A 24,749-nucleotide genomic window follows, 5' to 3' on the forward strand; every position below is an offset into this window, starting at 1 on the left:
CTCTCCCTTTATGCACGTACGCCATCATAACGACTTGCCAATTCAGTAAAACATTTTGTCCATTAAGCTCACAGACATTTACCGGTAGATGAGACCCATATTACACAGGAAATGGGAGACGCTGAAATTGTTAGATTGGCAATATTTTGAGCAACTAATAAGAACAAGAGTCCAGTCACAGTGCCAGACAACAGATGCAGTATCACTGACCCACTGGATGAACACCAACTGTGTACCACAATATTACATATCCATGAAGTGTGCTGTCTGGCACGCTGTACGTTCTTGCAGATATTATCAGATCACAGCTTTATCCCAGCAGGGCTCATTACAATACGACAGGTAAGGTAATGAGCACGGAATTATCTTACACATGGCAATTTTGGCTTGGATTTGTAATGAAGCTGTGAATAAATTGCTAGTCGTGTCTGGGGTTATACAGGAGTATTATGTTGTGTCAAAGTTAAAAAAAAATTAAACTCTATAAACTATGTTATACATTTGCAGTGAAAACAAATAATGAAAGACACATGTGATGTGATTAAACCTCATGCACATCAATTTTTTCTTATAATTAATGGGTACTACACACCGGTGTGGGTGCATCATGTCATGCAACTCATGAGAAGTTTGTTGATACAATCCATTTGCCTTTTGGGAAAGACATCAGGCAGTAAGGGGTTATTCCAACATGTAAGTCACATTTCCTAGATGCAATCCTTTGTGGCATTTTCCTTTTATTTTACAGAGATAGGAACCAGTAGAAGACAAGAGAATAGTTAGGAGAAAGGGTGTATTCAAGAATGTCATGCTCCAGTCCGGTGGATTTGTGTTTTCACCAGCCATTACATGAGGATAAAAAAAAAAAACAAGTTGTAAAAACTTTTGATAAATTTGCTAGTGCTGACATAGGTGTATTATTGTAGAGGAAATATTTCCATTTTGATGCAGCCATATAATGTTACAATGCAAAATGGGGCATTATCAATTCCACACTCCATCTGTAGTAATCCAATATTCTAGTATTATTTTCAAGATTACCATACAGGGGTACAGGGATGTCATCCAACACAGATTTCATCAAAGACTAAATGCATCATAACTTGAATTTGATTGCATTGATTCCTTTAATAATTCTGAAAAGGTAGAACAGCTCTTTACCTACACATAACCGATCCTGTCAAAAATAACTATACAAAAGCAAACCTTACAAAAAAGGCACAAGTTCAAAGAACAATTATTCAAGGCAAGGTTTTAGCCTCAGTGACAGCAGAGCAGCTCAGTATGTGGTAGTAAAGGTAAGGGATAGAAGGTAAACACAAACATGTCAGAGTGGGTGCAAGTATTCAGAACAGTATGAGAATGAAAACAAGTGCCTTGATGCAAATAGCATTCAATACCACAATCTGAGATAAATGCAATTGGCCTTCCAACATTTCATTCAATGACCCGTATGTATTCTATAAGAGCATTTTAGGGTAGTGTCCACCATCAACTGCCTTTTTTTTTTTACATTATTTTCACATGCATTTTCATGTGTCAAGTGGCTGTGTAACCATACAATAGTTGTATACCCTAAATACTGCCAAAGTCCATACTAATAAGATTTAAAAAAGGTTTACATTTATTTCAGAAAGGGCACCACATTCATAAATACTGAGAAGTTAAATGCCAATTTACAATGTCATTTAAACCAAGCAGCAACATGTCACTTTAAACCGCACCCAGAGTCAAACTTCATTTAGGATCCCACTATTCAGTCTGGCTTATGTTCTGACCCAAGCTTGACCCAGAATACACTGTTAGAATTACTCAAATGTTTAAACAAGTTTCACTCCCCACATCTTATAACGATTGTTCTAAAAAGCTGGAATATCCAAGCAGGTTCAGCAAGTTGGACAGAAGTTAAGTCAAAAAGACTGTAAGTGAAGTTTTTCTGGATGACGGCGCGTCGCTGTTAACACCCATGAAGTCTTTTCCCTAAGAGAAGGGCGAAGATTTTTTTTTTTTTTTTCCCCCTTCCTTCAAGGCATACTCCACAACCATTGTTCATAAATGTGATAGTCCTTCTCCAGGTCCAACATGATCAGCCCAAATCACAAGTCACCTACCATAGAAGAGCTTGGTAATCTGACAGCATACTGCCTATTTTGGGTTGATCTGTGACAAGCAGGATTGATCTTCCAAGGACCCAGCAATTCTCTCCCTTATGACTTTAGGCTGATTTACCAGAGGGCGCCGGAACAGCAAGATGTGGGGCTCTGGAGGAGGAAGTTACACAATATATAAGCAGAGATAATACTTATTGTGATGCTTTTGGAGAAACCTGACTCTAGTGACTCATATTCCATTATTTTTGAATGTAGGGTGTACATGTAATGCTGGGTTTGACATTCGCCATCCAGATAATTGTGGTCACAAAAGCTATTGCAACGTTCACCACTCATCTGAGGCAACCACTGTAATAGTTGGGGCTTCGTAAAGTACAGAGTTTGGTCTAGACCTACTCTATCTGTAAAGTGTCTCGAGATATCTCTTGTTATGATTTGATACTATAAATAAAATTGAATTGAATTGAATCTGTACCACCTCTTCGAAAAAGGTGCAATTTAACCCATTTTGACATCAAATCCCCACATCAGACTTTGCATCTCTCACCTTCTGCCTAAAAGATATCAAGAGGAGGTCCCCTTATTGGCAATTGTGTTAGCTAAAGTATAGAGGGGCAAATATGGGAAGGGGGGGGGCTTCAACTTTCAATTAACAAACCCTACAGTGGACAAGTTCAGTTAAATGTAGGGCTGCACAATTAATCATAAAAAAGAAAATCACACTATAATCCTTTTAATTGTTTAAAATGTAATATTAGTCAATGAAAATAATGATACAAACATGATCATTCCTTTCAATATCGTGAATCATATTGCAATGTCAGTCAAAATAATCGTAATTAGATATTTTCCTCATATCGTGCAGCCCTAAATGCAAATTGGTGACATATCACTCAACATTGTGTCATGTGCCTGATAAGTTTCAGCTTGGGGTCACGATTTTGTAAACAGATTCAGCACATGACAACTGTAAAAGAGAACAGTTGCTCATAGAGTTAGTGTGCCCTGCAGTCAAATAATCTCTGGCACAGAAGCCATTTTATACATATTTGTCTCAAATATCTAGACTTTATAATACTTTTGATGAACGTCATCATATAGATCAGATCCCACTTTCACACTTGATCATAACCAAAGCCTTACAGCTATTATGGCACTGTACTTTTGTAAAAATAGAGTAACTTTAGATAAGCCTCTTTTCCATCCAGTGGCCCCATCAGGTACAGTCTCGTCTATTATTGGCATGATAATAAAGTAGGACCAAGGAAACAATATTTAACAGAAAGCGATCAAATCATGATATTTATGACTGCTTTGTTTAGAAACAAGATAAACTACCTGGCTGGTGGATCATGTAATGCACCCATCCTTGGCTCTGCTGGACTCCCAGGTTCCTCCACTCTGTCTCCGACATCAAATGGGTCTTGGGTACACGCTTTGCAATGTCTTTGGGTAACATTACATGCCTGTAGAAAATGAGGGCGGATATTAAGCAGAATATTAGCTAATGCACCAACGCAAAGTGATGATTAGTTTCTCTACAAAGCCACTTTGCTAAAATCGTTATGATAACGTTGACACGCTTGAGAAAATTAAATTGTATGTTGGATAAACATTAGCCATACACACCTGTACTCGTATTTGTCATCGTCATATTTATCAGAGTAGTATATCTGTTTGTGAGACATGATGGAGACCTGGTGGAGAGATTTTTAACATTAGTCAACATTCAGAATCAGCAATAAGGCATATTACACTAATATTTAGGGGACAACGTGGCAGCAAGTTTCCGGTTTTTTTTTTGTTTGCATCGCTAAGCGAGTGCAGCTAACAGTAACGTTAAGCTAACGTTGCTCAAGTTAGCCGAGAACAAGCGTTATCTCTGACAACTTACGTAAACGCCTTTCTATGTTTCTGCTATTGTGTGGCGCAATCAATGGGGCTTCAAAGTTACCTTATATGGTTGCCAAAGTATCCTGATCAGAAAAAGTTAATAATTCCAGTTTTTCGCGTTCAAAAGTAGTAAGATGTTGACCCCTCTTTGTTTCCCTCTCGAATGTTTGCTAGCCCGCTTATGACCGTTCAAATAGACCTCGTCTCATCCCATTGGTCAATCCATCCATTATAGCCCCCTTGCCATTGGTCTGTTCTGTCTGTCGCAGTAAATCTTCGTAATCGCTACAGGGCCTCGTGATTGGTCAACATATGTAGCATGCCAAAGATCCATTTAAACCGTCATGGATGTATTAAGAGAACTAACTAAAGGATATAACTTCCAGAAAGTATAATACACACAGCCCAAACATGACATGTCATTGACTATGGATGTAGATGTATATGCATATCTACCATTGAGTATGGATGTATTATAAGAACTGTTATTATTAGATAGATAGATAGATAGATAGATAGATACTTTATTCATCCTGAGGGAAAGATAGAACTCTCTCTTTCATGATTTTGACAGTTTTATTTAAGCAAATACATAGAAGGGGTGACATGATACTTTCAGAGCTAATATATGTTAATACACAAGACTTCCCGATGAATGACCTCTATTTTAAACAACTTCTCAAAAAAGTTATGATTTTTTTTTATGATCTATTCGAACTACGAGAGGCCATACTCCTTTCATTTAGGGGTAGTTTTACACGGTGGTTTTCTGAGTCCATTTTTACCACTGTAATCTAAAGCCTATTTATCTGGAACCACAGACTCAATCATTTTTAATGGCGTGTGTGTTTGTGTGGGTTCTTGTGTCAGATATGCAGATGTGTTAAAGTAAATGTCCCTATCACAAACCGTTTACATACTCTAATTTTAGAGTAAAAGGATCCAGATGATGAAATCGATGTCCACACAGGAGCAATCGGAGTAGAGGGGTTATCCACCCTGGTAAGTCCCGCAGTTCAAATATAGCTCTGCAGACGTGTCAGTGTGCGGCTGGTCCTGGTAGCCTCACTCTTCTGTATAAATATATATGTGTGTGTGTGTAAACCCATGCATCTTAAGGGACGGTTCACACATGGCGTTGTATTATTAAAAGCGTCAGTGTCTATCGCCTGCCACTTTCACCTGCAGGCGTCAATCAAGCAGGGCTGTGCGTCGTTTTCCTGACACGACACTTATATCTGATTGGTCTAGCCGTGATTCAGGGGCGGGAGGTCCTTCTCCTCTGCTGAAACCCTATTGGACGAACGGCGCCTTGGTCGACGTGACGCAGCTTGGAATTCCCAAAGTTCCCAAGTTCACGGGAAGAGAAGAGCGTTGTTCATACTAAAAAACAAAACGTTTTGAAGGGAAAAACAGCGAGCGACTGAGGTGTAAACAAATTGGGTAAATAAAACGTCTTCTTTGTGTTAAATTTGGTAGCGTCGAGCAGGTGCTGGCGAACAGCTGGGCCTGAGTGAGAACGCGGAAGAGTGCAGTGGGAATATTCAGCCTACCATCCATGTTACCATCCTTTGTTTACCATTATGAGTGAACCCTGGATTTAGTTGCTACAACAGTTATAGCCCCTTCATTTTTGTTTCTTATGTGTGCTAAACAGAACTTTAGCGCACATAGTGTTGTCGACACGTGAGTATCAACCGTTGTTTGTCTGGATCAAAGAGCTGCTCGTGTCTGCGGTTTGACCATTTTTGGTAATTTAACTGGCACACAGATTGACTGGATGCATGGATCTGAATGAAAAGTTGGCTGGGAAAAGCAGCAGTGATGAAAACAATCAGGAGATTCCTGTTTCTTCTGACTGAACCCTTTTAAAAAAAAAAAACTGCGCAGCAGTATGGATGCCAACACACCGTTACATAACTTGTATTAACGACAATCTGGTCTTTATCTCATGTCTGTGGTAAATTAGGTCCCAAACTGTAACGTTATTGCATACGTGTCCTCTTGAACGATTATTTACAAAAACACCATCAAAATATTGCCGAAAATGAGACATAGTTTTTAATTCTGTGTTTACTTCATGTTCGAACTGCGCATACGGTTGTTGGCAAGTAGCCTACAAATATCAGTGTAACCATGTTAGAGTCAGATTATTACATCTAGATAATCCAGTTAACTCCCACAAGGCATGCTGTGTGTGCATCAGGCATGATCAACGAATATACATTGTTTCTGTCGTCGTCTGCAGAAAATCATAAAGCTGAGTCTGCACCGTGCTGTGCCAAATTGAGCCTGAAGAGGGCGATGTCTGACAACAGCAACAGCACAGGCAGCAGCAGTGGCTCCTCAACCAACAGCTGGACCCTCCTCTCCCCCGAGGTATGACCATAGACAGTATAAAACAGGGTATGACAAAGACGCAGCTCAGGGAAACTGAAACTTGAAGCTCTGTGTGTGCCTGGATATAATTTGGATGATAGTTATTTTCCTTGCTCATGAATACAAGTTCATTTTAAATATGGCATGTTTGTACCTGCACCCTGCTTCCCATAGTTATTCAATTGTGGGAAACGTATTTCAACTCTATGTGCAAGTATTTGTACATGGCTGTCTGTGTTAAGACAGCTGCGTTCAATACAGAAAAATATATAATGTAATAAGCAGAAGATCCTCCTTAGATACCAGTATACACACAATTGTCAGTTTATTAGGCACACACCCAATTAAAACTAATGTAATACAACAGCCCTGCAATAAATCATGCCTTTATGAAGGTTATAGTGAAGGTTGTAGGAGTGTGTAGTATTGTAGTGCTGTGGCAATGTATTGCATTATACTGAGAGGTAATATTTTGCTTACCCTATTTATATCAATGAGAGTAGACTTAATATGACAGTTGAATATGTATCACAATATATGTTTAGGAATAGAGTCTGTGTCTATATCAACATGTATGCAATCAGATTTGACAATAATGGATGTTAAATGTAAATCTAACTGTAATTTGTAGCTGCTATTATCAAGTATGTCAAAAATCATTATGGGAGAAAGCCGACTCAGCATCTACTTTATTGTTAGAAGTTCCCATGATTTAATTACAGTGACAGTTGATAAACAAGAAATAGTGATATGTTTGCCTTGTGTGCATGTGCATGCATGCATGCCTGTAATGTTTGTTGAAATGTCAAGGGCAGTGTTACCAACGAGAGCACTATAGGTGTTAATGTAAATACTTGCAGGAAGCTTGATCTCCCTGGATCTTCTGACTCCACAGGAAGCTGCTGTTGAGAATGTCGGGCCAGTAGATGACGGCACTGAGAGCCTGGGTGACGTCCCGAGTCTCTCTGAGGATGTGACAGGTATTGACATGTCAAGATCTGTGGCTGCTGGTTTGGGTTGTGGCATAAATCAACAATTAAGGCCAAAACGATTGCTTTTAAACCTATTCTTTAGTTTCATATTTTAGTTTTGACATTGTGTGAATGTTGTTTCAGGAGCTGCTGCAAGTGACATTCCAGTAGAAACTGTCCTGTCTGAAGAAGGCCATCAGGTTGGTGAACGATGCAATAATCCAGTCAAGGCATAATTACACAATTAAACAATATCAAAAGCTCCCTACAGCATATTTACATTGTTATAACCAGCTATTGGTAATGTGTATTGTGTCTAATTTCTTGTTCGATGTTGTGTTTTCTCTTTTAGTACTTCCATATGTATGTACTTACTTATGGCCCACACATAGATAATGTTACGACATTTACCGCCAGCATAGGTACAGTCGAGTTTGACAGAACACTTTACAGATCTACTGTATAACATTGACTTCATACACCCACCTTTGTTGCCACTACCTCAGAATCAAGAAGCTCCTTCTACAATTAGCATTTTGCACCCACGATTAAGAATCAGACAGGGTGAAATGTGTCATACAAGTTGTAGAGATACACTGAAAATAGCCTCAGTAGAGTGTGATGTGTTTTCAGTAAGGTGACTGGAAAACTGTCTCAGTCTTACTATGCAAATGCCTACGCCCAATATAATTTGAAAAGTTGAGACCTGTTGTCTTGAAAACGTCACTCTGGGCAGCATAGGAAGTCATTAAATAAAAGAGAAGTACTGTAGACAATACAGACAAATGGGAAAATGGATGCATTAAAAGAACCAAATCATAGAAACATTATCACAAAATAACACATTAATTGCAGTGAAGGTCACAAAAAAGATGATATCACAGAAAACCTTTTTCCTGCCCTCATTTCTAGGTGTGTCAAGAGACCTCTCCAGAGTCCAGTGAGGGACCCATCCCATCTAGTCCAACCCAGATTAGTCCTCTCCCACCCAACCTTCTTGATCCTCCAGACCTTGACCTGGAGAGTCAGCCTCCAGTCATCCATGACATTGTAACCAGCTCCCCCAGTGACAACGAGCACCTAGGAGCCACACCCTTTGTCACCAACATTGATATGGGGGCTCCACTCGATATTCCTGATGCCAATCTCCTGCCAGCGGAGCCCGAGGAGTCCTGCTCCACTCATCTCCTGACTGAGATCCCTGTCTTTACAGAACAAGTGCTTGACACGCCTGCTGATATTGGGATGGTTCTTGCCAGCCCTGCTGAGGAGAGTCCTGTCTTCACTGCTGAACCTGAGGTCAGCATCCCCACAGAGACCCTTACAGCCACTGATCCTCCCCCTCATGTTGAAGCTGATATCAGCTTTATTCCAGAGAGTACAAAGTCGCCAAGCCTAGTCCCAGAGAGCCTGGTGACAGAAAGCCCCATCAATGATAGTCCTGCACCAGGGACTGTTGGTTTAGTAGAGGCAGAGGGAGAGGCAGCTGTGAAAAAGGAGGAGATGGAGCCATCTGAGACAGTGACCCAGGATGGGAGAGAAGAAGGAGAAGAAGAAGAAGAAGAAGAAGGAGAAGAAGAAGAAGGTATATGGGATCCGTCTACAGAAATATTTATGATGAAGTATGTATGATAAATCAGGCAGTGGAATAGAGTAGAGAATTAAGAGGAAGAGAAAATAGAGAATTTAGAGGAAGTCAGTTCTCAAACTAGGGACTGTTATTAGGGATTTCTTTTATTATTATTTAGATGTTTGCTTTTTTCTTGTGAAAAAGTGGATGCCTTAAAAAATACTTTAAATGAAACAATGAGAGACAGAAAAACCATTGGTCTCAAGCCAAAGCTGAAGAAGCTGGGAACCACTGCTCTAATAGATAACACAATACACCCACACTGATCCCTCCTACATTTATATATACATTCCTTTCTGTTTCTGTTAGCTGCCCCTAGAGACAGCCATGTTCATTTTACTCTACACCCAATTTGGCCAGTAGCTGTTCAGGTATCTTGCGCTGCATCAGAGTTTTGCCAACATCACCACTTTGCTACTAGCTAGACAAATGCAAAGACAACACATAATATTATAACAAAACAAATTCCAGACACAAAGGTTAGAATGAAACAAGAAAGTGCTTTATTCCTGAAAACCTGATCTTCCAGTTAGCATTTGGAAATGAACAGTAGAGACCTTTCTGAAGTAAAGTCATGTCTGGAATAACCTGCTTTGTGGCCCCAGGGCAAAGATAAGTTGCCTGGCTCCCGCTAACCACCCAATCCTCTCAGTCTCTGTGCACTGTATACAGTTTTTCTCTGCTGGAATAATACATGGCCACAGATATGCTGTGTGATAATATAACTAAACACAAACGGATTCCTGATTCATTCAAGAATATGCACCATATAATCACAGTATTGACTGCATTAATGAGTTATTAAAGCTAGATTTTGACACAGGCTAGCATATTGAAGCAGGACCCGTTTTAAGGCCTTTATCATTCCAGTTTATATTGTGCTTTAGTAGTGCTTATCCCCCAAAAAAGTGACAATTGATCAACTGCCACAAACATGGGGCTTTTGTGGGCACCTGGGGATCTTGGGCTCTGCTGGTAACACTGCCTAGAGCAAAGAAAGTGGTTTATGGCTCTTTGTAGTTAGCACTTGTCAATAGAAGCAGAACACGAGTCTTCTTGCAGAATAATTGTTTAACATGTTTCTTATCTGTGTCACGCTAGCATCTGGAAAGTGATTTATCAGTATGACAGGGAGGCGTACACCCGGCTGGGGAAAATAAAGCATTTCCGCAAGCAACACTGACTTTTTTGTCCGCTTTTTTTGACATACTGTTTACACTCTGTTGGGTTTTGTGTGCGCTTAGATTTTGGTATTTTTGTGTGAGGCAGCCTGCCAGTAGATAATTATGATTTGGATACTGATCATTATACTTTTGGTAGCCAAATATGTCGAAATGAATTGTTGAAGTTACTCTCTGGGCCACATTTGAATACATGTGGTTTAACTTAAGGCTAGGTGTCATTTTTCTCAAGAATTTGTTGTATAATGTGACGACCTTCTGCTCTGTAACCATTGCTTTTTCATGTTCAGGATGTCTTTTTTTTACTCATGTTATGTTTCTCCTTCCCATAGAACCATCCAGCAGTTTTGATTTGGGCGACACAAGCAGCTTTGATGATGGACTGAGGAGGAGGAATGTCCCCTCCTTTGAGGAGCCAAGACCAAGAACATCAGATGAGGAAGATGAGGACGAGGAAGTGGAGTTCAAGCTTGCTGAGAAGAAAGAGGAAAAGCCATGGTTCTCCTTGAACAAATGCATTGTGGGTTCTTTGATCCTGCTCTTCTTAGGTTCCCTCTTCCTCTCAGGTGAGTTCCTCCAACACAACTAAGCCTGCTAATTTGCTTCTGCTTTTTATAGTTCAATACAGTAGGAGGGACTTCTTTTGCTCACAGTTTGTTTATAATATTTATAACCTAACAAATATGCTTATGTTAGAATTATCTTATGTTTTGTGCACCTGTTTATACCTGTTACATCAGAAGTTTGCTAATTTTATGGTTTATAGTATATATTGTCAAAAATGATATTATTACACATTGGCGTTTTTACAATGCCAGTATTTACAGATGACACATTCGTCAGCAGTAGATGGATGTCTGTTTTTAGATCTTGTCGACTAAGCTGTGCTATGTCAGCAGGTTTCTTCTCTGACCTGAATAATGGTAGGTTCAGTACTACAGTTAAGACAGCAGTGTAAGCTTCTGCGCTAGCTGGCTAAAGCTCAGTAGCTTGTCCAAGCACTTATCTGGCCTGACACTTCATGCTGTGGCAGCAGAAAATGGCAAATAACACGCATTCTGAATTGTGAAATTACACTCTTTATCCCTGTTTGGAAGGACTCACTGGATGTTTAGGATGCTTAAGATGAGGGTAAACTTAACTATTGCTGGCAATTTGCTTGGTTAGGTCAAAATATATAAAACCAGATTAAAAGAAAATTCAGCCTAAATAAATAGTTTCTGTGCACAGGTAGTGCCTGAGTTTTTAGAATGCTCTTCACAACAAACACACCTTATGCAGTGGTAAAACAGCTTGGCAGCTGTGTGTCAATAAAAGTGCCTGTTGTAAGACTTGTGTGTAAAATGTGTTGTTTTCTTATCTGACAGGTGACTTTGACGCCTCTGAACTGAGTGATGTAGAACAAAGCCAGGTCTGCTCCTTCCATCTGTCACATCAGTTAACTCAATCTCAGTGTTATGTCCAGTATGTGTCTTTACTGTAGTATTTAAAGGAATCCTTAAACTTAAAAAAAAAAAACACATGCTAAAGACAGGGTTATTTAAAAAATATGTTTTTTATTCATTTGCCAATTATTTTAAATCCAGGACTGGCTTAGCAGCGATCCACAGGATATGAAAGAGCTATTGGATAAACTGACACAGGAAAACCAGCAAATCGCTCAGCTAGAGGCTCAACTACAGGTCAGTATACCAGTTATATTAATGCTAATGATGTTTTTTTACCCTTGCACATTGATTTAATGTACTGCAATATATAGGCTGCATGTTTTCAACAAACATTTTTGATTATTGTCCAAGTTCTGCAGAACCTGGCTTTGACTATGCCACGTGTCTGCATTGTGAACGTCGCTGTTTTTCTTTATTTCTTAGTCGCAGCAAGAAGAACTCGACTCAGCACTGAAAGCAGTAGCAGCAAGTGGGGATGAAAAGGGACAAGCAGATCTGGAAAAAGACAACAGAAAGTTGAAGGAGGAGCTGTCATCTCTGCCTGAGCTGAAGAAAGAGCTGGAGAGTCTGAGGTCCAGGGTGACCGAACTCAGCCAGCTCACAGGTACGATGTGCAAACATGAAGTGAATTAGAATGCTGAATGAAATCTGTGCTGTTGCATTTTTGATTTTAGTTCATATTTATTGAAACTACTGTATATTGCACATATATACTATGCTATAAAAATGGATTTCGCAGAATGCTAATCTTTTGGCCTTTCTGATATAATTAACTACCAAACACATTAGAACTTTGATGTCATGAATCCCTCACAGATGATCAGGAAATGCCTCCGACTACCTCAAGCTCAGCCCCTCAGCCTGGTGACAAAGATGGTCAGAGTAACCAGAAAGCAGCGGGCCCTGAGAGGAAGAAGGACACAAATGAGGGAGGTTGGCTGAAGGAAGAACTCCAGAGGCAGAAAGTTCTTCTGGAGGAGAGCAAGAAGAGACTGCAAGGGATGAAAAAAGATGGAGGCGACAGGAAACGAGTGAGGGATAGTTTGGAGGAGATCCAGAGGAAGCTTTCTGAACAAGTTGAGAGGTGGGGTAAGAAGAAGCCACAGGAGTCCATGTGGAAAGAGAACAAGGGCAAAAGCAATGAGCGCGACCACTGGAAGAAAGACGAAAAGAAAGAGTGGAAGCATAGCAAGGAGGGAGGACGGAGAGACAAAGAAGAGAAGAAGGAGAAGGGTTGGAAATCTCAGAAGCAAAACTCTCACAAAGAGGCATGGAGGAAACACCAGAACGAGTGGGAGAGGAAGAAGGACGAGCGCAGAATGGACAGAGAAGAGAGGAGGAAGGAGAAACCGTGGCACAGCTGGCCTGATAAGAACTCCCACAACCATCACCAGCCTCACCACCAACAGCCCCGCCAGCCTCATCAGCACAAGCACAATGACTTCTGGAGAGACCAGGAGCAGAAGCTTCGACGCAACGTCCGCCCCCAGCTGGGCTGCAGCTCTGTGGAGGACTGCGCCAGCAAGGAGGGGCTCTATCCAGTGGAGCTGCCCGAGTTTGAGGAACTGCTGGAGGGCTACCTGAGCAAGCTTGAAGGATCTTCATCTGAGAGCAAAGACAAGATCCGGAAGCTGACTGCAGAGTTCTTTGAGGATGGCGGGTTTATCCACGACAGGGTTCTTTTCAGTGACTTTGCTGAGAACGTGGCGGACATTCTGGAGGACATGGTGGACGTTTTGGAGGACGGTGGGAAGAAGGACGACGACTCCCTGGAGGAGGAGATGGAGGAGTTTGAACGGGAAGCCCTGTGGAAGTTTGCCGCCACAGCTTAAATAGACAAAGAGGAAAAAGGAAACGCTAAGAAACAGCTCAAGAGGTGCTATAAAGGACATTTCTTGCCTACATTCTCCTCTTCAGAGCTGTGATTGTAGTAGCTTCTGGTACAGAGTGGTTGTACCTCTCATAAATGTGTCCCTCTGAGTCTTTAATTATAAGCTAGACTTGTTTGTGTCATTTTGGACTTAGTTGTTGTTACCTACCTCTGTCAGGTCATGCCTCCTAATGCAGTCCTTCAGTAATGTGTTGTGTGGGTTTTCCTCTGCTATATAGTGTTTTCTCAAAACGTAGTGCATGTTGCGCTCATCATGTATATTCAAACTAATAATATCCAGATCACACAAAAAAACTGGGTAGATGGTATTTGCAAAAATAATTCTGTTCAGCACCATTGCAGTGGTTAAATATATTCTTTTCAATTCATATGGTATTATATAAGTTGTCAGTTACAGCAATACATGTTGAATTGAAAGTTGAATACTTCTCTGTCATTTGACTGTGTGAAAACAACCCAACACTGCTCTGAGCAGGTTAACACAAGTGCTGAGAAATTATTGCAGATACCATTTGCCTCAAGTCGGCTGTTGCTGTCCAATCCCAGAGGATGAGATCCCAGTTCTTTTAGTGATAAGAATCCAATCAGGTCAGACCAGTTTTGGGCAAACGCACACAGAGTGCTGTTTGAGAGCCTCGAGTGTTTGGTTTCTACATCTGACAGACCTTTGATCCTGCAACTTCCAACTGACAGTTGACAGCAGATGTTCTAATCAACCAGGAACCGTTTGTGAAACGTCAGAGCTGCTATAAAAAACAACAACAACAACAACAACAATAGGACAGAAGTTTATATTTCGTCATCATAAAAGTTGACTGCTAAATCACTTTAGCACTTTTCTCAAACATTCACATTTACAGCAAAGATTTTTTTCTCTGTTATGTTTTTTTAGACCATTAGTTCTCTTTAATATTTTTGTAATGTAGCCATGGGGACCTCCAACACATGATCAACATATACTGGGTATCCCAGAGCAAAAATTATAGTTAATGTGCGGTAATTTATTTTTCCTGGTTGTTAACTGACATGCACAGAAGTGATTTAGTAAAAGTTATTTAGTTGAAGGAAATGGCAGAATGAGGAAGCTGCTGCATTGTGTTTTTCCAATTTTAAATTGAATGAGCCAGGCAAAGGTTAAATAAGACACAAAGCAAAGTCCATTAAGTATTAAATATACTGCTGCCCACTGTTGGCTAGTTCTTTGATACAAAAAAAAATTGTTTTAGTGTTTGATTCTAGTCATATTTGATCATGAAGTTTTCCCTCTCTAGGAGGATGTGTAAAGATGACAGATTGAGATTGTTTCATTTTTCAGTGATTGAAAGAAGCTTTGGAGTGTTTCGTGTTTATTTATTCTGTCAGTACACTGCAAATCTTGTCCTTCTTTTTAATGAGACTTTGTCCCAGGCCAAACCATAGACTGTATATAAAGAGGGCCGTACAGTACACATTGAATGTGGATATGGTGAAGTTTTCAGTTACTTTGGTATTTCAGATATTAAGTTTGCCAGCTACTGCTTACGTGCCTTTATTATTGTGAATATCCTACATTGGACAAGAGTTCTTGGATTTAATTTGCTTCTGCAAAAGTAAGAAGAAAACAAGTTTACACTGCTTTCGATTGTTCATAGGGCAGAAAATGAATGTCATAGGGTTTCCACATGAAGTGTTAACAGATTTTTGTTAAATGTTCTCTGCTGTTTGCACAGAGGAACTTTTTATTTTGGAAATTTTTAGACCAAAGGGATCGGAAGAAAGCTTAATTTCAACACACAAATCATTTAATCAAACACGTTTATGAAAGTTTAATCAATTTTTGAGAAGTATTTTTGTCTTTGTGGGACAACAGTGAGGCTCTGTGCTTACTGCTTATGTAGGAACTGGCTCAGATGTGTATGTCATTGATCCCTGGGCAAATGTATTGAAACATTTGGATAATTTTTAATTTTATCATCAGTTTTGTCCTCTTTTAGGAAGTCAGTGTTATGTTCAATAAAGTTTTCATCATTAAACATGTAAAGTTTTGTCTTTATTGAAACACTTCAGTTGTTTCATTTATTATAAGGAAGCAGTAAAAAAAATATCACAGAATATATCCCCTGCTTCAGAATGGGTTGTATTAATCTGACTATTTTCATAGTGGTAAATTTACAATGAAAGCCAGAAATGTGCGACTTGCTGTCAGACTCGCTCTCTAACAGGAAGTAGAAGTGTTGGCATGAAAGGCATCTATTATCACAGCTATGATGCCAAACTAAAATATTTACATCTAGATTAAATACTCTGAGCGGTAGCTAACACATGCACAGGCACAAACTCTCTTTCATTCTGGAGATGATACATAAACCAACCAGTGTGGCAGAGTCACTGACCTGATCTGCTGATGAACGAGAATGTAAGTAATGTTTGAGAACATTCAGTCACTATGAAACTGCAGAGAGAGCTTGTCATTTTTAGTCACCACGCAAGTATTTATGTATATTTCTGTGCCTTTTCTCTACAATTTTGTTTCCAAGATGTGACCTGGTTCCAAATAAAATGTAACTGATCCACATTAAAATACACATGGATGAACTTACAACACGTCTAACAGACAATCTTGAGAAGGTCAAAATACTCAAAAACTTTGTCAGTAATCTTTCATATCATCATCCTCCATCGTCCTTTAAATGCTGTAAAATAAAAGTTACCATTTCTTTCTTTTCCACACACATTTACTACTAAAAGACTGAAAGGCAGTGTGTGTTGTCCTGAATTGCATCTTATTTGAGTCATGTTTTATATAAACTAATTAGTGCTGAGACATGCATGATTCAGTCGCTTGATTAGAATGGCCTGACAGAGATCCTTGCTCCGCAAACAGACTGGTAATGGGGTTTTGCTATCATCAGTACAAATTTGCCCTTTGTAGGACAGAGTGAATGTTATTCTGTGTTGTGCATGTGTGTTTATGTAGCTGTGTATGTGTGCAGTTTTAGTGGAATCGGGCAGAGATAAGGTCAGCCTGCTGGATGGGGGAGAAGGGGGCAGGTTAAGTGTTTTCCGCTGATGTGTGCATCAGTGAACGCAGATGAAGCGTATATATATTCAGAGAGGTGATGGTCAGAGTGGAGGCACAAGGTTCTTGGTACCAGCATAACACACAACGCACAGCATCTCAACACAAAAGGTGAGAACACAGACACTGTTTTTCAGTACAATTTGTCTTATATCTTGTGTGAAAGATTTTTGTTGATGCTTTTGTTTCTCTTTTCATTTTACTTTCCAGGTCTCCGCACAAAGCATCATGGAAGCTGCCATCTGCACCCTTGTTAACCAGTTCAAGACATACGCTGGGAAAGATGGATCCTCCAGCACCCTGAGCAAAGACGAATTCCAGAACCTGGTGACCTCTGAGCTGCCCAACTATGTCAAGGTAAACCTCAGAAGTTGTTCTGAGCCACTTTGCCTGCTTATTTCTATCTGGCTTTGCATCCTGAGCACCTATAGATAGATATCAAAGATAGTTCTTGACACAATATGTCTGAAGCCTCTTGAGACGTCACTGCACTGTTACTCAGACATAACACTGTGGGTGAGTTGCTTTTACATATAACTCCACTGTTATCCTCATCCTTTTCTTTTTTTTAAGATTATTTTTTTTGGGCATTTTAGACCTTTATTTGACAGAACAGCTGAAGACATGAAAGGGGAGAGAGAGGGGGGAATGACATACAGCAAAGGGCCGCAGGTCGGAGTCGAAACCGGGCCCACTGCGTAAACCTCTATATATGAGCGCCCGCTCTACCAACTGAGCTATCTGGGCGCCCCCTCATCCTTAGTTCTACAGATTACTTTCTCTAAGTTGAACACAATGTCACAGCATCATGTCCTTGGGTTGCCCATTTGAAAGAATCTACATCATCATCTTGTGAAATGTACAATTTATTCACCCTGTATATGAAAACACAATGTATGTGTATATTTCATACCAGTCTTGTATAAAGTACTTAAAAGCAATACTTGAGTAAAAGTACAAGTATCTTACCAGAAAATGACTTTGGTAGAAGTTAAAGTCACCTTTTAGAGCATTACTTGAGTAAAAGTCTTAAAGTATCTGATATTTACTGTACTTAAGTATCAAAATTAATTGTATGATTTTGTACTTAACTATTAGAAGTTAAAGTTAAAAAAAAAACTTTTGAATATGAACTTTATTGTGGCTTCCTTATAGTGAAGCATAATATTCAGGGTTTTCACACCTTCTTAAACATCAAATTCAAAGTCTGACATTAACAAAGAGAAAAACAGAAACAGAATTCAAATTTTTTGTTCACTCCAACATGCAAAAACATTTCTTGCAGGTAACGACTAACGAAGACGCTTAGGGGAAATATATCGGAGTAATAGTGTACATGCTATTTAGGAAATGTAGTGGAGTAAAAGTGAAAGTTTCCAGAAATATAAATAACGAAGTAAAGTGCAGATACGTGAAAATTCTCCTAAGTACAGTAACGAAATGTTTGTACTTTGTTACATTACAACACTGTTTCATACATTATTGTGATTGTATACTTTTTATATTCCAGTTTAGTGCCTTGTTTTTATGCTGTGTGTCGGTGTATGACATGTCATTATGTGCAACATTGTGACGAAGGACGACCTGGGCTGCAGCTAAAGCTAGTTTTCTTACTACCAGTTATCTTTTCTAATTACTTAATATGTATCAAATGTTTAAAAAAAATTACATCAAATTCAGATCTTAAATTAGCATTATAGGATGTCCAACAAAGGGAAATGACTTAGTTTGTCTTGGAATTTTTTTTTTAATTACAGTGGTATAAAACAAAGGAAAGCAAGCAAATACCCTATTTAATACCAAATATTCAGTAGTTTTACTTGACAAATCACTTAAATGATTAACTGATCATTTAAATGTTTCACCAATTAATAAGTGTAATGTTGTGCCTCTATGAAAATAATCAGGTATGACAAATAACGCAGACACTGTGCAAAATATATACATTTTACATCGTATATAAATTTGTGTTTTATAGTGACTACAGATTATAGTTATCAGTAATGGGGTTTGAGTTCCATTTGCTACTGTCCAGCAATATACATAACATAATCCCCATTACTGATAACTATAATCTGTAGTCATTATAAAACACAAATTTATTGAATATGTTTTTTTAAAAGAAAGTTTGTTTAGCTGTTAATGAATTTGTACTTGAGTTATATTTTTTACTACGCTCAGCCAATAGGTGGCAGGACAGTCTCACAGAGTAGTTGATGTTGCAGCTCAGGGTGGTCTTGCAATGATCGGGGTCTCCTTTCTGTGATCACCTACAGAACACCAGCGATCCTGTGGCTATCGAGCAGCTCATGAGTTCGCTGGATGAAAACAACGACGGGGAGCTGACTTTCTGCGAGTTCTGGCAGCTGATTGGAAAACTGGCGAGCAAACAGGGAGGCTTCACTCAGTAAATCCTGCCACTGTCTTGTCAATTGTGGCTTTGAACAAATTGTGCAACACCAATCAGCTCAGTTCGAGCTGTCCAACTGTAAACTCAAAGGCCTGCAAGTTCTTTTATCACTCCACCTATGCCACATGTGTAACTCTTTGAATTAAAGACTTCATTGTCTTAAACCCTCAGCCGCCAACACTCTGTTTCCTGTCATTCATTCACCACATTATATGATGTCCATGCACCCACATTTGAGCAGGAGTGTATTACAGCCTTGATTTAGGGGCCTGTAATCCTATATGCGTTACTGCTGCCACAAATACACCATCCAGACCATATCTTGTTCCATAGAGCTTCATAATGCCTGTACAAAGCTGCCTGTACAAAGCTGCCTGTACAAGCATTAAGCATAAAGCATAGCCTCTTCACTGTCTGTCAATGATGACTTAGTGGACTCTGTAATGGGGATATGTGGACCAAATACGTCCCATTATGTTTGGGACATTTCAAGCTTTGTAGTTTAATTGCATTGTCCTTGTTTAGCTGTTAGTTATTGGTGTTATACTGTCATGTTGTGTTTATTCTGATGTCTAGACAGAGTTATGTGTGCTGGCTTGCTCCCCAGCTGTTTTATAGCCTATAGGCCTGTTTTAATCGTGCAAAAGAGAGGCGATGCTGCTAACTGATGTTAAAAAGGCAGATCTTTCAACAGATAAGAAAATGTGACCTTTGTATCCAAATTACACATGCCGAGGTGCCAGTGTGGGAGGAGGGGTGACGGGCAAATGAGTCAGCAGCAATAAAGTGAGAGATTAAAAGAGCAGTGGCACTGGTATGTGTAGGCTGTGTGTATATTGTCTGGGTAGGGAAGTCTCCTAAATGGGCAGTCAACAGCTTTCCCACATAATCTGGGTGTAGAGGCTTGTATCTCATGTATCCATAGAAAGAAGCACAAGTAGTGAGATTTAATCTGTGGAGGGAATTTAAAAATAATAATTGAAGGCCCTTTCAACTTGGCAAAACTGCTTCTTGCACCACTCATGCCACCCACACTGGCTTTTTCATTAAAGATTCCTTTAGTCTCAAATGTCCCAGTTTTAGCTGTCATTTGTAGTTAAAAACTATGATTTTGTTCATGTTTTTTACTTTTGTACTTTTTGCAAAACATAAGTGCATTTTGAATGTGTGTCCCTGGAGACAGATGTGTAAAAATAAAGGAGAACAAATATACATCCTCCCTAGAAAGGATTGTAAGACTATGGATAATAGCTAGGCTATACTTTAAGTTTCAAAGTTTTTATTTTTTTATTTCCGCATTTAATAATGAATTAATAATATAGAATGAAATAGAAAGCGACCGAGCCTTGTGCAGATGAAGTAATCCCACCCGCCCTGTCTCCTCGTCCCTGCAGATGAAGCCGCTCCAAGACACAAGCCTGGCTAGTTGGCGTGAAACTGTGTAAATCACACATAACGTGAAACAGCTGGCTTAAGAGCCAAAGATAATTCCAATAAAAAACAAGTATACTTTCACTCCCTTTTACTGAGAATTAGAGCCGCTCTCTTCCACATCCCCACTTCTCCTTCTCACTCTTCCAGGTACACGCCCTTTGACTTGTCAGGGGGAAAAGTTTTAAGGAAAAAAAAAAAAAAAAAAAAAAAAAAAACCTAAATCACGGAAGAGATTCTGCTGTCCTACTAGTTTGGCAAGTTATCTAGGCTAAACGCAGCGGAGAAGAGGGCAGAAATTAATTTGCGCAAATTTATACACTTCTCTTGTCCTGCAGACGGTATACGGTGAGTTGAATGCGTCTTTCTGGGCTCTTTTAAGTATCTCCTGCGTAAATCTTGTATTTGTTCATCGTTTTTGCCACGTTTCGATAGACTCTTGCAAGAGCCGTCCCATGAAACTGACTGCAGGATGGTTTCAATGACTCCAGCTCTCAGAAGTTTTTAGGCTCATGTTGCACTTATAACAGCAGAGTTAATGATAATAATTGGTGGCTATTCTGCTATTTACGTGTACTTGTTCGGTTGTATTGACTGTGTTTGATTGCCATATGCTCTCCCTCTTTCTCTCAGAAAGATATTTGATCAGTTGTCAAGTTGCCGATCAATTGCAAACAGCCTATGAAAAATGAAAGTGACAGGGTATTGAGCCTATAGGCCCACAGTATACCTAGTGGGCACCCGGGTCGCGCGTAATAGCGCAATTTTGCGTAAAATCAATATTTTGCGCACAATATACTTTTTACAAAGAGGCCCACGAAAGTGACAGCGTGGCTTGCTGGGTGGATTTGTGTGGAGCTGTGTCGTTTATGAAAACTTCTTTCAACACTTTTTGTCAATATTTAAAATATCTGGTGTTGATGATGATGATGATGATGATGAGTCCTGGCAAATGTTGACGTTGCGCAACGTCCAGCGTTCAATTGTCTGTATTTTCAAACCTAACTGAGGAATTGGATGAAAGACAGCCGCTGTACGTCTGCTTAACGCAATTTACAGCCACAACCTAACTTGTTCCTCTGTTAATATTTTATGCCACATAGCGGTAGTATTGTCATTACTGTGCGCACATACCGTATCACATTCCCCCATTTGGAAACGCAACACTCATTCTCCTTTGGGCTCTGGAGGGAAACGGGAAACCTCTGGTTGTAGGCCTGTATATTTAATTATTTGCGTAGTTTTTTTTTTTTTTTTGACCTTTTAAGACAAATAAGGGGATTATTTTGTTTCTTGACAAGACAAGATGAAGCTCTGACGGTGGACGGGAGATGCAATTCATTTGTCATAATTAGGGCACGTGTTGGGACTCTGTCCAAGCGGGCAATACCACCTTAAGAGAGTTCACTAGGTAAATAATGAATGTGAGAAAGGATAGAAATAGCATCCAAGAATAGAAGAAATGCATTTGCTGGGTATTTTTTAAACAGGATGCACATAGAGCCCTTGTGTACTCAGGCTGTGGAGGGTGTGTCACTGGTGCAGGAAGAAGTCCCCTAAAGTTCCTACAGAACACGGGCTGTGTCTCTAATATCACAAAAACTGACAAAAGACATGATATATGGAGATCGAAGTTTAAAAAAAGAAAAGAAAAGATGTGGTAAATAAACCTCTTTTGAACTCATGCTCATAACATTATCACTATTGCTCAATGACAGCTGTATGGACAATCAGATAAGCTTTACTACGTGCAAACTTGTGTTTGTATTGTGCTCATGTGGTAGATTGGGTCAGAGCAAAAAAAACAGGTAGAGATCAGTACGTCAATGAGTAAAATCTAAAAGGGGTCGAGTGAAATGTCAGCTTTTAATGGCCCTATGCTAGAGTGTCAGACCTCCGTCTCTAATGGTATAATGTGACTAACAGGCACATGCCCTAATTGGCCACATATGCTTGTAGTGACCAGTTGGCTTGAGGGTGGTTGAGTTTGACATGCACTTCAGTAATTGAGATACTATTTTTTTTCGTCTACAAACAACCGCTCAGCTGACACGAGCAAGGCGGCATCCTGTGGAGACAAGGAGTCTGCAGTGTGTTTTCTCACCAGCATTAACTGTTGTTTTCTCTGCAACATTTGAATACTGAAGCTGACAGATGAGTACTGTCACCTTGAACATATCCTCTCACTGCTTTGGGGCACACCAGCTCGTAGTTGGCCTGTAAATTCCTGTCTAAATGATCTCCACAGACAGCAATGAATGGAATTCCTGCAAAGCGGAGACACTTACTCTGGCATGTTTTACATTTTTAGCAATGTCTGTTAGATTACCTACACATCTGTAGACAATTATGATTGCGTCTCTATATCTAAAGTGATGCAAAGTCTAGGTGGATTTTTTTATATTTATGCAGGAATTCACTGCTGGTGTGTAACAGTGGTAGGCAAAGGAAGAGAGAGTGCAGCTGGTGAGAGAGATTGAAAGACAGAAAGAAGGAAAGAAAGAGATAGAGAGCAGAGCAGACAGGGCCTAGGTAATCCCTTATGTAATCTGATGCCTATCCCTCGGTAGCTTCAGTAGATCAGATGACCTATCAAAGATCAGAACTTCCATTGTGCATCAGAGCTTGTCTCTCAATCAGACTCCCTCTCACCCTCTCCACTTATCTCACGTCACTGTCCCTCCCTTATTGCGGCTCGAGACTCAACACCTGAAACGATAGGCTTCGCAAGGACACAAGGAGATCCTCTGTTTCATTTTCCACTGTATGGGCCTATCACTTGAATGTGTTTTGAATTAGACCATCCTGGATCTTCCTCCCTTACACTATATATCTATCTATCTATCTATCTATCATCTATCTTGACCTCTTCCTTTTCACAGAGAGAGAGGAGTCATGGAGTCTGCTATTCAGACCATGGTGAAGGTCTTCCTGAAGTCATCCAAGGGAAAGGAGAATCTAGGAAAGAGTCAATTCCAGAGCCTTGTCAAGAGCCAGCTCTCCAACATTCTTTCGGTCAGGAAATCTTCATTGAAACTCTCTGAAATATTACCAACACTTATATAATATAATCACCTCACAGAAAAGAACATAGTAGTCTTGCATTAGAGCTGGCTAGTTTTAACTTAATCAGATTCTTAACATTAGCATTGTGACCAAATGGTGGTGTAATATACAGTAGGTGAATTGGGAAAAGTGATCTGATATGATAGAATGACATTTATCAGCATTGTAATGCAGATAGAGCCACAGTGTAATTTGCTAATCGTGTGTGGTGATTTCGCCAGTGGAAGTCCAGGTAGAGTTACTAATCATCATGCTTGATTGTCTAATGGTTGTGTGTGCCTACTATCCAGGACACAGACAGCAAAGAGGCGGTCAATAACATGGGCCAGGGACTGGATGCCAATCAGGACGGCAAGGTTGGTTTTGAGGAGTACTTGAAGCTGGTTGGCTACCTGGCGGTCTCGCTCAGCGAACAGCGCAACCTCGCCAAAGAGGAGCCTGCCCAAAATGCTGTGTCCGGACAAGTGGCATTAAGTTCCCCTGGCAAAGAAGAGGAGAAACCAGAGGCAAACGCAGAGGCAAATGAGGAAGCAAAGCCTGAAGCGAATAAAGAGGCAAAGGTAGAAGCAGTTGCTGAAGTAAAGGTAGAAGAAAATGCAGATGGAAATGTCAAAGTAACGATAAAGCCCGAGGTAGCAAAGCAGGAGGAGAAGCCAGCAGCAGTGGTGGCAGCAGCAGCATTAGAGAAGGCCGCAGTGGAAGTGGTCGTAAAAGAAAAGAAGAAGGAGGAAACAGAAAAGGTGGAGGAAGCTATAGAGAACCTGGCTGCAGCTGTGGAGGCAGAAGTGAAGATAGAGGAGACCACCTCATAGGGGACAATCCATTCCTTCACAAAACAAATCCCACTACATGCTTACATTCAGCACGACACAAAACAAAACATTAATGCCAAAATAAGCAAATAAACCACTAAAGATTTTTGCCAAAATACACACAACACTAAAATACAAGATATTGGTAAAAGTTCAAACACTACAAACCCAGCTCTGAAGAAACCCTATTCCTCAGATAAATAATACATGACAGTAGAATCATTGCTTTGTACTACTAGTTACCACTATGTTCATATGTACAGCATGTGCATCCCACTATATAGCACATTTACCTCATTATGATAATATACTATGATAGCATGCAGACGTACACTATCATATGCATGCCATTTCCCTGTGAAAAGTTTACTACAAAATATGATTTACCTGCAGCAGCACACTGACACACATGGCCAAAGTGTCACTGCAGCCAAGATGTTAAGTTTAAATAACGTCCTCTCCCCACAT

The 24,749-nt window shown here is 39.9% G+C and overlaps 4 protein-coding genes across 9 annotated transcripts; 3 read left to right on the top strand and 1 right to left on the bottom strand.

Annotated features, from left to right (window-relative positions):
- Window positions 1–726: 726 nt before the first annotated feature.
- cks1b (CDC28 protein kinase regulatory subunit 1B) lies at window positions 727–4,226 on the bottom strand. Its single transcript, XM_031296056.2, has 4 exons — window positions 4,066–4,226; window positions 3,741–3,808; window positions 3,450–3,577; window positions 727–2,261 (listed from the first exon to the last, which is right to left on the bottom strand). The coding sequence occupies exons 2-4, from the start codon at window positions 3,797–3,799 to the stop codon at window positions 2,146–2,148; spliced, it is 303 nt and encodes a 100-aa protein (XP_031151916.1). The 5' UTR covers window positions 3,800–3,808; window positions 4,066–4,226; the 3' UTR covers window positions 727–2,145.
- Window positions 4,227–4,987: 761 nt separating this feature from the next.
- pbxip1a (pre-B-cell leukemia homeobox interacting protein 1a) lies at window positions 4,988–15,517 on the top strand. 5 transcript variants are annotated; one of them, XM_031296057.2, is made up of 12 exons: window positions 5,295–5,447; window positions 5,662–5,690; window positions 6,253–6,383; window positions 7,279–7,363; window positions 7,499–7,554; window positions 8,267–8,940; window positions 10,496–10,731; window positions 11,065–11,088; window positions 11,533–11,576; window positions 11,752–11,847; window positions 12,037–12,217; window positions 12,430–15,517. In XM_031296057.2, exons 3-12 carry the CDS (start codon window positions 6,309–6,311, stop codon window positions 13,443–13,445), a joined length of 2,487 nt encoding a protein of 828 aa, XP_031151917.2. In that variant the 5' UTR covers window positions 5,295–5,447; window positions 5,662–5,690; window positions 6,253–6,308; the 3' UTR covers window positions 13,446–15,517. The 5 variants fall into 5 exon arrangements, with proteins under 5 accessions (XP_035849188.1, XP_031151919.2, XP_035849189.1 ...); XM_035993295.1 differs by lacking the exons at window positions 5,295–5,447; window positions 5,662–5,690 and adding an exon at window positions 4,988–5,006; XM_031296059.2 differs by lacking the exon at window positions 5,662–5,690 and having other exon boundaries at window positions 5,291–5,447; window positions 8,267–8,939; window positions 10,498–10,731.
- Window positions 15,518–16,468: 951 nt separating this feature from the next.
- s100a11 (S100 calcium binding protein A11) lies at window positions 16,469–19,966 on the top strand. Of its 2 annotated transcripts, none has more exons than XM_035993299.1 (3): window positions 16,469–16,670; window positions 16,771–16,919; window positions 18,839–19,966. In XM_035993299.1, exons 2-3 carry the CDS (start codon window positions 16,791–16,793, stop codon window positions 18,971–18,973), a joined length of 264 nt encoding a protein of 87 aa, XP_035849192.1. In that variant the 5' UTR covers window positions 16,469–16,670; window positions 16,771–16,790; the 3' UTR covers window positions 18,974–19,966. The 2 variants fall into 2 exon arrangements, with proteins under 2 accessions (XP_035849192.1, XP_031151930.1); XM_031296070.2 differs by having other exon boundaries at window positions 16,538–16,673; window positions 16,773–16,919.
- Window positions 19,967–20,540: 574 nt separating this feature from the next.
- On the top strand, window positions 20,541–24,749 carry s100u (S100 calcium binding protein U). Its single transcript, XM_035993297.1, has 3 exons — window positions 20,541–20,751; window positions 23,284–23,418; window positions 23,760–24,749. The coding sequence occupies exons 2-3, from the start codon at window positions 23,299–23,301 to the stop codon at window positions 24,279–24,281; spliced, it is 642 nt and encodes a 213-aa protein (XP_035849190.1). The 5' UTR covers window positions 20,541–20,751; window positions 23,284–23,298; the 3' UTR covers window positions 24,282–24,749.

This window comes from Sander lucioperca, chromosome 16 (assembly GCF_008315115.2).
Source record: "Sander lucioperca isolate FBNREF2018 chromosome 16, SLUC_FBN_1.2, whole genome shotgun sequence".
Classification (NCBI taxonomy): domain Eukaryota; kingdom Metazoa; phylum Chordata; class Actinopteri; order Perciformes; family Percidae; genus Sander; species Sander lucioperca.